General features: G+C 43.5%; 1 protein-coding gene across 3 annotated transcripts in view; it reads right to left on the reverse strand.

Moving 5' to 3' along the window:
• The window catches only part of RALGAPA2 (Ral GTPase activating protein catalytic subunit alpha 2), a 206921-nt gene that overhangs the window by 127894 nt on the left and 66359 nt on the right, over nucleotides 1-12668 (reverse strand). For all 3 annotated transcript variants that reach the window (XM_069955233.1, XM_069955234.1, XM_069955235.1), the window contains 3 exons: nucleotides 12242-12435; nucleotides 8221-8319; nucleotides 7878-8033 (listed from right to left, as the gene is read on the reverse strand). In XM_069955233.1, coding sequence (XP_069811334.1) covers nucleotides 7878-8033; nucleotides 8221-8319; nucleotides 12242-12435 — 449 coding nt within the window. The remainder of the gene's footprint in view (nucleotides 1-7877; nucleotides 8034-8220; nucleotides 8320-12241; nucleotides 12436-12668) is intronic.

The following is a 12668-nucleotide window of genomic DNA, read 5'->3' on the forward strand; positions in this document are numbered from 1 at the left end:
AAACGTGGATACAGCCTATGGCATCCTGGGGAACGTGAAAATGCACAAAATAAGTGATGTCACTTTCCCATACATACAGTACATAGAGAGTAAATGAAAGAATTAGTCCTGGCCTCGGAGGTCTCGATGGTGCACAGTCTGCATATACAGTAGGTATTGAGCCTCTAAGACTAATTCACTATTTAGATCTTTACATTACATCTTAAAAGTGGGTGGGGGGGCGGGGGAAGACCTCTGCTTTAACGCAACCTCAGTTTCTGCCCGTCCCTACTGAAATGTATTATTAAAAATGTGTGTAAAGAAATCCAGGCAAACACATGAAATGATATTCTGAGCATCTGCTGCTAATGGCCCAGTACCAGTAAACATGCCCCGGCTCACCTCTCCGCTACAAAGAGGACTATTTAAATGAGGAAAGTGTCGCCTATCACCTTACAGCTCGACCATATTGAAGCATACTCATGACATGCAGGAGAAAACCTAATAGCTCTTTACTGGGACCATCACCATCTGTTCATAGGACATTCTTCCAGTCTCTCCTTTCAAGGTTTTTTTTTTTTTTTTTTTTTACAAAGTGGATTCTTAAAGATTCCACAATAACCTCTTTCCAAAAGGGGAGGAGGTCACAGATTCTTCAATGATAAGTGATAAGTGATAGATTATTTCCACTGTATTTGGAAGTGTATTTCCACTGTAATTCTCACGGCAAGGATTTTATTTCCACCGTGTTTGATGTTCGCTCATAATTTTTAATCTCAATAAATTTACATTTACTTAGTAAATCTCCTCAATGTGTAATACTTAAGGCCCTATTACACGGGCTGATCAGGAGGAGCAAGCAAGCACCAACCTGCCAGATCAGCGATTGCTGACCGCACTATGACACGTGCCGACAGCAAACGGATCAGAGCGGTGGGGCTACCCGGACAATCTTTAGATCGTCCAAAAAGCCCATAGGAGATAGCGGTGGTCTGCATAGATTTGATCTGTGTTTTTTGCTGACGTCACAGATACGGATCCCATAGTTGGTAATCCATACCGCAATCACAATCCGCACTAGTATATGTCCTTTTTTATGGAACAGATTACGGATCAAAATTAACACGGAATGTGTGAAAAGCTCAATATACATCAATGTGCTTTAAGTGGAACCGTGATTACGGATCTACAATTACTGACAACTTTATGGGACGTGTGAATCCACAGCTTCCAGCTGTCAATTAGGCAGGGATAGGGATGAGAGGGGAAGCAAGGAGGCATTACACTCCAGCACTTCAGGAAAGCCTCTGACTCTTTGCACTTGAGAATAAAAGCCTTTTTCTATGTTCTGGAAGCACAGACAGATATATGAAAGGTACCATGTGTCTCCTTGACCTAACCGCTATGTGCTGTAACACGAATTACAGATGACAGATTCTCTTTGACTGAATGTCACAATTCACAGATTAATGGTGTGTTCACACCTACAGGATCTGCAGCTGATTTTCTGCAGCAGATTTCATTTAAATAACTGAACACCGCATCAAATCTGCTGCAGATCCTGTAGGTGTGAACGCACCCCTAAGGAGAAGTCCGGTCAGAAGCATTTTGTTAGCAAGTGCTGGGGGGATAAAAGAAATAACATGCCCTTACCTCCCCCGCTCCAGCGCTGGTGGCTGTATACTGCCGCTTACGTCCCTTGGTCCCCAGTCAGCGGCCAAGGCAGGACCAAACTATGGCCGCTGACTGGCTGAGTGGACCTCACACGTCACAACTCGGGTCCCAGGAAGCGTCTGGGGACTCCGGGACCAGAGCGGAGTAATGCGGCACTAGCGCTGGAGACTTAATCTGACAGATCTTTGAAGCCAAAACCAGGAACAGACTATAAACAGGGATCAGGTCACAAAGGAAAGACTGGGATCTATCCTCTTTTCAAATCCATTCCTGGCTCTGGCTTCCAAAATCTGTCAGATAAATCTTTCTGTGTAAACGCACCCTTAAGGCCCTATTCCACCAACAGATCTGACGACAGATTATCTGCCAAAGATTTGAAGCCAAACCCAGGAGTGGATTTAAAAAGAGGAGAAATCCAGTCTTTCCTTTATGACCTGTTCTCTGATTATAGTTTGTTCCTGGTTTGGCTTCAAATCTTTGGCAGATAATCTGTCGTCAGATCTGTTGGTGGAATAGGGCCTTTAGGCTTCTATTGTAATCTGTTATAAGAAACAGATGCTTTATAAACAGAGCCCTCTACGCTAGTGTGAACAAGGGTGACGCTAGGGGCTACATCACAAGATGGCAGAATACATAATTCCTGTATGCTATCTTTCTGATGAAGATTCTAAGCAGTCAGGACTACAGGGAAGGGGACTGAGTGATCCTTCTTGGCTATAGGGGATGGAACAGACAGCTCATATGAGGTAAGCTCCCCATTTTGAGGTCATCTATTGAACTCTGGATGAAAAGTTAAGAGAATTTATTCCATGCCTACGTAAGTCACACACGATATGCATACTGCTCCGAAAATACAACAGTAAGCGGCATAACTCTGTTCTTTCCCTGAACATTTTGTTTAATAGACAAATAATAGCCTGAAGCCTAATAATGGACATGAACCATGACTCGAGAACATTCTCTAAAAAATTTATATCAAAAAGGTCAGGGCATTCATTCCACAGAGCAGGGGAACGCTTGTGATTCATGCCAATGTCATCCTCAGTACTAGGAAAGGAATTGTACATTACGGCAAATAACAATTAGAAAGCCGGTAAGAAGATGATTTCATTAGTGTATGCTTGCCTCGTATGGATCCGCACCATCTGTATTCTCAACGCAATGAAACATTGAATTTTTAGATCTGAAGAAGACATTGTGGTAGCTCTGTGGAGTAGGGTTCACGCTTCTATAGAAATACCATAGGCAACAGCGCCCTCATGTGGCACCCACCAGTCATCTAGGGCTTTTATCCAAGTATTATCTTCCTTATATACTAGAAAATACTTACACGTCATGTCATCCTTTCACAATTTAGGGGGGTGCCAACATATATGTGTCTTGGAAGGTGCTAACATAGTGTGAACATAGGGGGAGTTTGAGCTTATGCAGATTAAAGTGGTACTCCAGCAACATAATTTTTTTTCTTTCAAATCAACTGGTGTCAGAAAGTTATACATATATGCAAATGACTTTATTTAATAACCCCAAGTCTTCCAGTACTTATCAGCTGCTGTATGGGCAGATTTAGACACCCTCCCACACAAAGTGGAATAATCATCTAGAGGAGAGCCTGGCATTGCATAGCCACTTTAGTGTCTTCATTCTGGCAGACATGCACAGTACAGTGGCATCCAATCCCTGCTGTACTGCGCATGTTCAAAATAGCCTCTGACTGCGATAGCCTCAGACTCTGCCTTACAGAACCACGCTGGATGGATCATTTTGACCCCGCTGCAGCCACCTCCACAAAAGGAAAGAAAAGTTATTCTATAAAGCAGAATCTGAAACTATTTCTGGCATGCACAGTACAGCAGGGATAGGATGCCGCTCAACTGCGCATGTCTGTCAGAACAAAAACGTCAAAGAAACTACACAGCGCCAGGCCCTCCTCTAGATGATGATTCCGTGACACAGGGCTGTGAATCATGCCTATAATGGCGTGATTACAGCGAAGATCAGCTCCGGGACTGACTACTTTGCCCTGAAGAAACACCTAAATGACTATATGACATCAATAAGCATACAACGCAGGAAGAGATCTAAGTATGTTTTTTTTACCAGGCAGGGAAATTCAGGAGATTGGTTCCCTTTAAGGGTACATTCACACTGCTGCAGATTTGCTGGTGAGGAGGGTGGGAAGGAGGGATGGAGGGGTGGTGCAAGGTTAGGGCACAGACACTCTAGGCCACCGCAATTTGACATGGGGCTACAAGTTTAAAAGTTGTTTTTTAGGACAATATCTGCATCACCTGCTGAACGGACCCCAGGACAGATCTTGGATTAATAGCAGCTATCCGAAGGTACAAGCGCTTTGGGGGGGGTTAACCTTGTGGGTAGAGAGTCGCTTTAACCTTTGTCTGTAGTGGTCTGTAAAGCAAATGCTCATACCACTGAGGCATGGCAGGCCCCTTTTATCCAACAGAACAGGTCACCCTCCATATAGTGAGCAGCTTCATCTGTATAAAGCATATCTAGGGCAGAGCAGCCAGTGCATTGGACTTCTCCTTGTCTCTTAGCCGTCGTCCTTCCTCTGCACACATACCTGCACTTCATACAGCCATTTACATATCAGGCTATTTCACAAATCAGGACATGACCATTATTACATTTTCCCTGCTCTTAAAGCATTCAGCATATTGGTTTCTACAATAACAGCGATCATTACAGCAGCCGGCCGCCGGAATAAGCTAAAATTGTAGTGCCGGGGCGGCTATTATTTTACAAGTAACAAGGAGAGTGACTGATCACAGGGATTCTGCTGAAAGGAAAATCCTTTGGGTTTATTTGCTGACCTTTCCAGCCATTAGACGGGTGGACCCTCGCATCCTACACAGTACATGTACTGACACATCTTCTATACTTTACCACAACTAAACAAAAGTAAAAGCCCCCCAAAATTACCAAATTCTTGTGAATTCTCTGCAGAGGAATCAGCCTAATCATATTCATGCTTAATAGTAATCGTCCTTCACCAATGTGAAAATATGGATATATGTGACCTTGTGTATTATTCCTCTACATCAACATCACTGTGGTTATTATCCATGTACTCAACAGTGTGCATTACCCCAGTGTATAAGGGAGGACGATTAATAGAAGCTGCTGATAAGAGGGTTATGGTGCACTGGGACACCATCACATGAACCCTAGGATTACTTGTTATCCCCCTGCATTGATAAAAGCTAGCAATTGCCATCAGATCATCTTGTGGCCAAAAAAATCCCTGGTTACTAGGCGTTTCAATTCTATGTCTGTTAGGAAAATTCCATGTGTTGTAACAGACAGACCAAGATAGAATACAGGAAGTGGGGCAGGGCTTAGCTACTACTGCACACAAGAGAGGGGGAGAGCGTTTGGACTGGGTGCCTGCAATATGTAAGCCTGTCTCCAAAAGATTCAAACTGTCCCTGAAAGGTAAATTAGGTCTTCCTTTTCATCTCAGCAGCAGCATTTGTTTTCTGCTCACATGGCACCTTGCAAAACCAATGCATTGGTAACTTTGTCTCTGCTAAAAGTGAAACCTATAGTGGTGTACTATAAGTCATCCCCCAGCATAGGGCATCCTGTTAAGTCCACTACACGTTCACCAACACTATGTCATAGCATATCAGTAAAGAGTAGGTGCTGTGACTGAACAGACAACTAGGGTAATGGAAGAACCTGTGTGAGTACTGCTGGTCTCTGGTTCTGCTCCCTAAAATTGAGAGAATGATCAATATCTGTGCATCATGGACTCTCAGGGGCTCAATAACAGCAATCACCCTGTCCCCACTATGTAGGGTTACCATAACAAAGTCAAGCAAAGACCAGTAAGCTTTAAATAAGCCAGATGTATGTCTATACAAAGCGCAACCCCACTAAACCACCCACACCTCCCATTAGTCATTGAGGTAGCATCACTCTACTTTATAGGTGATACGATACCATACAGCGTTATCACTTTCTTCCCAAATAGTTTCTCATCTACCCATTCCCACATGAAAATATCAGCTTTTTACATCATAGGTAATGACCATTGTTCATAAAAAAAATGGCGACAGTCTTCCAAAGCAGAGCACTTCAATGAAGACAACGTTTAGTGCAAAGTACAATGACGCATGGAAGCTGAGACTTCTTGTGATAATGTGGTCTCTCGTGTTTGTAGTCCAAAAGACAGCAAGAACAGGTTATTTTGACCTGCATTAGGAATAAAGGGCTCCTTTATGTATTATTCTTGCCGGATGACAAAGACAAGGGGTTTGACACTGTGCTCCTTTCAGTCACTAGATTGGACGTTGTGAAGGGTTTATTATGTTTTAGCGCATTTAACCTCTTCCCCGTGAGGCCATGTTAACCCCAGAAGATCTTCACAATGTGTGTTAATTCTGCTAATGAACAGTACAGATTGTAAAGGTGTGATTTCTAGGAATACCTGGCATAGCCCACGGCTGGCTGATGACTTACAGATTCTCCTATTCTACTGGCAAGAGAATCATGGTTTATGGCCAGTGGCACAGTCTTAGGGTGAGGCTCACTTCCATTCACCCAAATGAGGAGGACTGCAGAATTTCTCATATATATATATATATATATATATATATATATATATATATATATATATAATATTATATTATGTTATACACACACACACACTATCAGAGACCGCATTAAAGTGAAATACCACTATAACCACTTAATTTCCGTATCACCTGATCAGCAGTGCCACGCATATTGTAATGGTGCTGTCCGTTTCTCCCATTGTTGCCACTGAGATCTCCGCTGGTTTATACTTGCTAATGTCAGGTTTGGTGCACTGGGAGAGGCCCCAGCGCCCCCAGTGCACAGATGTCTCTTCCCCTCAGTGACAGCCCACCTTCAGAATAAAGTCCTGAGAATAATGTTCTCAGCCTGAAGCCTTACTGAGGGGAGGAGATGTCATTCGGTTTGTATCTACGCAAATGTACAGTTGGTGCACTGGATTGGCATCCAGTGAACCAACTGGACATTTGCATAAGTACAAACCGAATGACATCTCAGGAAACGTCCGGCAATGGGAGGAATGGACGACACTGTCACAGTGTGTGCTGTGCCGCCAATCAGGTGATATGGAAATCTTAATTTAGTAGATATAATGGTACAAGATGGCCCAAGAATTTATCATGGGCAAAGCGAATGATACAATATACGTATAGAGGACCTGTCAGTTTACCATCGTTTCCTATTCTACTGCTTCTCTGTTACTCCTCCTGGTATAAATAATTTCACAACTCCTTGTCAATAGGATGTGTACCAACATGACACAGACACTGTCAGCACTGCATTGACTGTAACAGATTGTGTAAGGACTTACCCTTTCCACAAGGGGAAGTGCACCACCCAGCTAGCATTTTATTAATACATTTCCAGGAGGAGTCACAGAGGAAATGCACATTGCAGAGCTTTAAACAAGTTTCAGAACAGTTTTATCATGGGTGAATACTAAACTTAGGACTGGAGATGAGAATATTTAGATAATAAAAGTATAGTATAATGTAGGTAATACTGCATTCAGGGGCGCAGCTAGGATTCAGGGGGCCTCCCTCCCCTACACACAACACAAAGTACTGCATAATATAGGCTCAGTGATGTGACCAGAGGAAGGAGCAGCAGAGAGACAATGGCTGCTTGTTCTGTCAGTCAATTGTATTTAACTATAAGGACCCATTAGGAGCCCTTATGGTTAAATACATAGGTGCAAGAGAAGAATACCTTCTGCCCAACCTCATATGTACTGCAGTGTGTAAGTGACCCAAAGTTCTCTCACATGCTGCAACACAAAAAAAAAAAGTTAAAAAGTAAGACAAGGAGATCTCTGCTTCACTGCTCGTGCACTGATAACCCCTGACCTCTGGCACATTTTCCTACTTGATCGTAGCAGCCAGAGAACAGAGGTCAGGGATTATCAGAGCAGTGAAGCAGAGTTCTCCTTGTCCTCTGCATATTAACCCTTTTTTATGTTTCAGCATGTAATTGAACACTGCGTCACTTAAACACTGCAGTACATAAGGGGTTAGGCAGAAGGACACAGGACGACTCTTATCTTCGCTGTGCATCCCCGGGCCCCATGGCACCTGTCTACCCTACATCTCTATGGTAGCTAAGTCACTGACTGCATTATAAATAAATGACATGCTCAGCACAGGAGCAATGTCCACAACACCTACCTGATCTTCATGATTGAGGCCATTGTGAAGGACAAGGTAAAAATGAACCAAGACATCAGAGTTGGGTAGGACATCCTGCCGTCGTGTCATCATGCCACATATCAGCTTGTATGCCTGCAGCTTGCCTTCCTTGTACTCGTTCGGCATGGTAGTTGCCTGTTTAGAAATCATTTGGTGAACAGGGTGCACCAGTAATATATCCCTATTCCATTGACATGTAATAATTATGACACTGCGCAGGGTAATGGCCTCAAAGGTAAAACAAGAAAGGCATCACATGATGACATCTAATCCTCATGTGACACAAATGGACCATCCTGAAGTAAAAACACATATAACTCACCTTAAACAACCACGAGGCAAACATCCGGAGGGGTGGGATCAAAATAGGGGGCGAAGGTGAAGATTGATTGTCCAGACTGATAGATAGATTGTCTCTGATCTGGAAGAAAAAAATAAATAAATAAATTCTTTGTTTATATAGTGTTCCACTGAGTGTTTGTATGAATTATATGTATTCAAGTAAACATTCATGTCTTGTGCATCAGGATGTTATACACTGCTGCCACCTACTGTTCAAACTTCACATCGTAGGGTTTTGACTGAGAATTTACCTAAACACTGTCAATCAGAGAAGAGATATCTGGGTGTAATAACCGACTACAATCCCTTGTGCTCCTGTAAGTTTTTGCACATTGTAGCCACCACTTTTTAATGGATTACAGTGGTATGTATTCCCAAACACGTGTGTATACGTCTAATAGAGCAGAGGGAATGTATATGAGTCCACTACAAGTTACAGCATGCCATATCTATTGTTTTGGGTGAGCCTTATAGGATGCAGGGCTGTGGAGTCGGTAAGCCGCAGCTCCGACTCAGACTCCTGAATTTTATCAGGACCGACTCCAACTCCTGCTCCTTCATAAATGTCCGGTCATATACCAGGGGAGTTATTTATCACATCGGCTCAGCAGCTTCTCCCTAATGTCCTACATGATCCTGGGGCGACTTATGAGGGAATAAGGAAAGATATAAAGCAGCTTCTCCTGTGTGTGCAGTGGATGCAGCCAGTCTCCAGCCTCCATGACCTGAACTACTCACAACTAGACTAGATGGAGCAGGTGATCTTTTCCTGCTGACAATCTTCTAACTAAATATTCACCATACACACAGAAACACTGCTAACAATGCCAGATACCTGTAATATAGAGGTCAGCCATAGTGATATAGAGGGGTTTACACATAATGATCGAAAAGGGTCACTGTGGGTGTGGGGGCACGCCATAGCACACAAACACAGCCTGCTGCAGCCATAGCGCGCACACACACACACACACACACACACACACACAGCTGCAGCCATAGAACATTGAAGAAAAACACCACATTGAGGACCGAGGTTACAGCTACACTACTTATGTCTTCTCCTCCTCCTCTATATTACACAGGATATCTCCATATTGCACTGATGCTCATATACAGTTATCCAGCATCCAGGAAGTGAACAGCACAGATCTCCCCCCACACAATGGACTCTTCCAGCTCAGAAACAAACTGCCAAATAGGGACCGACAACTTTTCCCCGACCACCCTTATGTAATAGGGCCAGTGTCCTATTACTGATATATTCCCCGACCACCCTTATCTAATAGGGCCAATGTCCTATTAGAATGTTGCTCATAATATATATTGATGAGCAAAACTTATAAAATTCATATCAAAACTCAATTTTAAATTGTTCAAAGATTTTTTTAAAAGCTGGAGTCTGAGTCGGTACATTTTTTTCGACTCCAACTCCAGCCAAAACTAGCTCTGACTCCGACTCCACAGCCTTGATAGGATGGTCACACATTTTAGATTGCACCATTAAAATGAATAAGAATTACCGAATCTATCAACTTCTTAACAAGTCCTTAGAATCAGCTAAAGTTTTAAAGTGAACTTGCCATTACTATCATACTGCCAGATCCAAAAGTATTCTGGATAGTGTCCAGAGGCTTTTCCCTACCCCACCAGCCTTGATCAACAGATCTCTTTCAGTTTGTGTATCACTGGAGACAGGATAGGGGTAAAGTATCTGATCGGTAGTGGGCAGATCTCTGGGACCCACAGAACCTGACAACATAGGATAGTAGCTCTGTAAACTGTGCCTTGCTTTTTGGAATGGAACGAGAAAGGTGTCATCTGACAAGCCCCATCCATGACAAATTCCTATATGACATGCCAAAGGATCACTTAAGGTTGATTTATTCTTTAAAATCTCCTAAAACCTCCACTGCAAGGCCCACAGCCAAATCTGCCGCAATACTCTGTAGTGTCGTTCCCTATGGCTCTACATTTTTGCAGCAGATTTTCATTCAGCTGCAAGAATGCAGCCCCCGCCCACTTAACCCACCAGCTACCAGACTAATACATTACCTGTCCACGCTCACGTCTGCTGCTCCGGCTCCCGAGCATCCCACTCCAGCCACCGATTGGTTGAGTGAGATGTCAGGGAGCTGGACAAGCAGACAGGAGCGTGGACAGGTAATGTATTAGCCTGGCAGATGGTGGGTTAAGTGGGCAGGGGCATCGGGAAAGACAATACAGAGTATGGCAGCGGATTCCACTGCAATATATACAAAAAATGTGAAGGAAAAAAGGCTCTCTCACCAGGTCACTGTAATCTTCGGGTATTTCAACCCACTGTACTCCAGCAATATGGAGTACAATATACTCACAGAGTCCACTTGACTGCAGACGTTTCAGAGGATGCAAGCTCCTCCTTCCTCATGCGCATCATGAGGAGCTTGCATCCTCCGAAACGTCCATGAGGAGGACGTATGTGGGCGTCCGAATGTGAGACACATCAGCTGTGAGCGTACTACTGAATGCTGTATTCAATAAAAAATAAATAAGAATTTTGCAGTCAAGTGGACTCTGTGAGTATATTGTACTCCATATTGCTGGAGTACAGTGGGTTGAAATACCCGAAGATTACAGTGACCTGGTGAGAGAGCCTTTTTTCCTTCACATTTTTTGTATATATTACTGTGTTTACCGGACTGGTGGTGTCCGGAGGTGTGGAGGGTGCACATAAGCATTTCACAGTGCGTAATTATTCTGTTGAACTGAGCGGATTTCACTGCAGCATTTGCAGTGTAAAATTTGCTGCAATACTGTATGTGTGCAGGCATCCTTAAGTCAGAAAAGACATGTTGTAGCCCCCCTCTATGAATCAGAACTTAGTTTTTTCTGCCAGAACATGAGCCATGTTAAAGGTTCTTGTCACAATAAAGACCAGTGAAACGGTGTGCAGCCCCAAAATCGCATCACCCTAAAGGTTAGTATACCGTGCTCGCAGTGGGTTATGACGTTGGTGTACGGTGTGTGGGGCTCTCCCGATCATCCATTGACAGAGGTCATTAAAGAATGGAGTCTGGGATGATAATATTGCTTTTATTTTGCAGCACTGTATATAGTTTTTGTATATTTTGTTTCCTGACCCCATTAGGGCTCACACTCAAAATCTGTATGTTTTGGGTGTGGGAGGAAACTTGAGTACCCGGAAGATACCCACGCAAACACAGATGTTGTCCTTGGTGGGTTAATTTTAAACCAAGGACCCCAAGAGCTGCAAGACTACAGTTTGAACCACTGAGCCATGGTACATGATGGAAAATCACTGCCCAACCCCTTAGTTCTCAGAGAGAAAAGTTACCACCAGAGCTGTCAAGCTGCAGCTTTCCCTTCCCCATAAACAACACAGAATCGCCAGGTTGTGCTGAACGTTCAAAGGTCCTGTGTATGGGGAGGACAGGGAGAAACAACTGACGGTAGATTGATCACTTGCCCATCAGTTATTGGAGGTGTGTGGACAACGTTAATATGTGTCATGCCAACCAAGGCCGGTGTGGGATGTATCCAGGAAAATGCAATCTTCCAGCGGCACACATGGCTGCACACCATTCTGCACTGGTCTTCTTTGAGACCTTGTATCCTTTAAGAGCAAATCGCTGGGGCAGAGAACTTAACCCCCATGGTATGTTCACAAAATAAATTTTTTAGTAAGGAAATCCAATCATCTGTTTAGAATAGAACTTTGCCATATAAGAAGGTGTGATCTATGAAACAGGTTCCCATTGAAAAAAAATTAGATGTGAATTCCATGTCTTTGACTTGGGAGATTGAGACCATGCTCTGCATCAAAACTGACTGTGCAAAAACATGGCCTAAAATATGGTTTACTGCATGCTGATCTGACAGGGAGCAAATCTCAATATCCTGCCAATGAGTTACGTTAGGTTACAATCACATTAAGGATTCTGTGAGTTCTTTTACCTTAAAGTCAGATTAAACAATAATACAATCACATAGGACCTCACCTTTGCCAGCTTGTACCACAACTCATAGAGGTAGCCAAACACCTTGGCATGGATTCTGGTGGACTGGATATTGTTCACATCTCCGAGTATTCCCAGGATTCTTCTCCACAACACAGCTGCAGAGTCCGGATGCCAGCCGGCTAAGTTGCCGCCAGCTATTATGCTGCAGTCCCCGGCAAGGCACTCGCTGCTGTCTGGAAGGAAAGTGGAGTCACAAGGATATGTCAGGTGGATAATATAACCAGCCCAAACATCACAACAGCCTATAAGCCTCCAAGGTGCTCTATAAACCATGTATTTGTCTGGTTAATAGTCAAGCAACACCTAAGTGAAAGTTTATTAGTACCGCTGTGCAAACATGTTCCTACAGATCCAATGAAATCTCAGGACAATGATATAGTCACAGTACCTGTATGTGGGACCTTAT

This window comes from Dendropsophus ebraccatus, chromosome 15 (genome assembly GCF_027789765.1).
Source record: "Dendropsophus ebraccatus isolate aDenEbr1 chromosome 15, aDenEbr1.pat, whole genome shotgun sequence".
Classification (NCBI taxonomy): domain Eukaryota; kingdom Metazoa; phylum Chordata; class Amphibia; order Anura; family Hylidae; genus Dendropsophus; species Dendropsophus ebraccatus.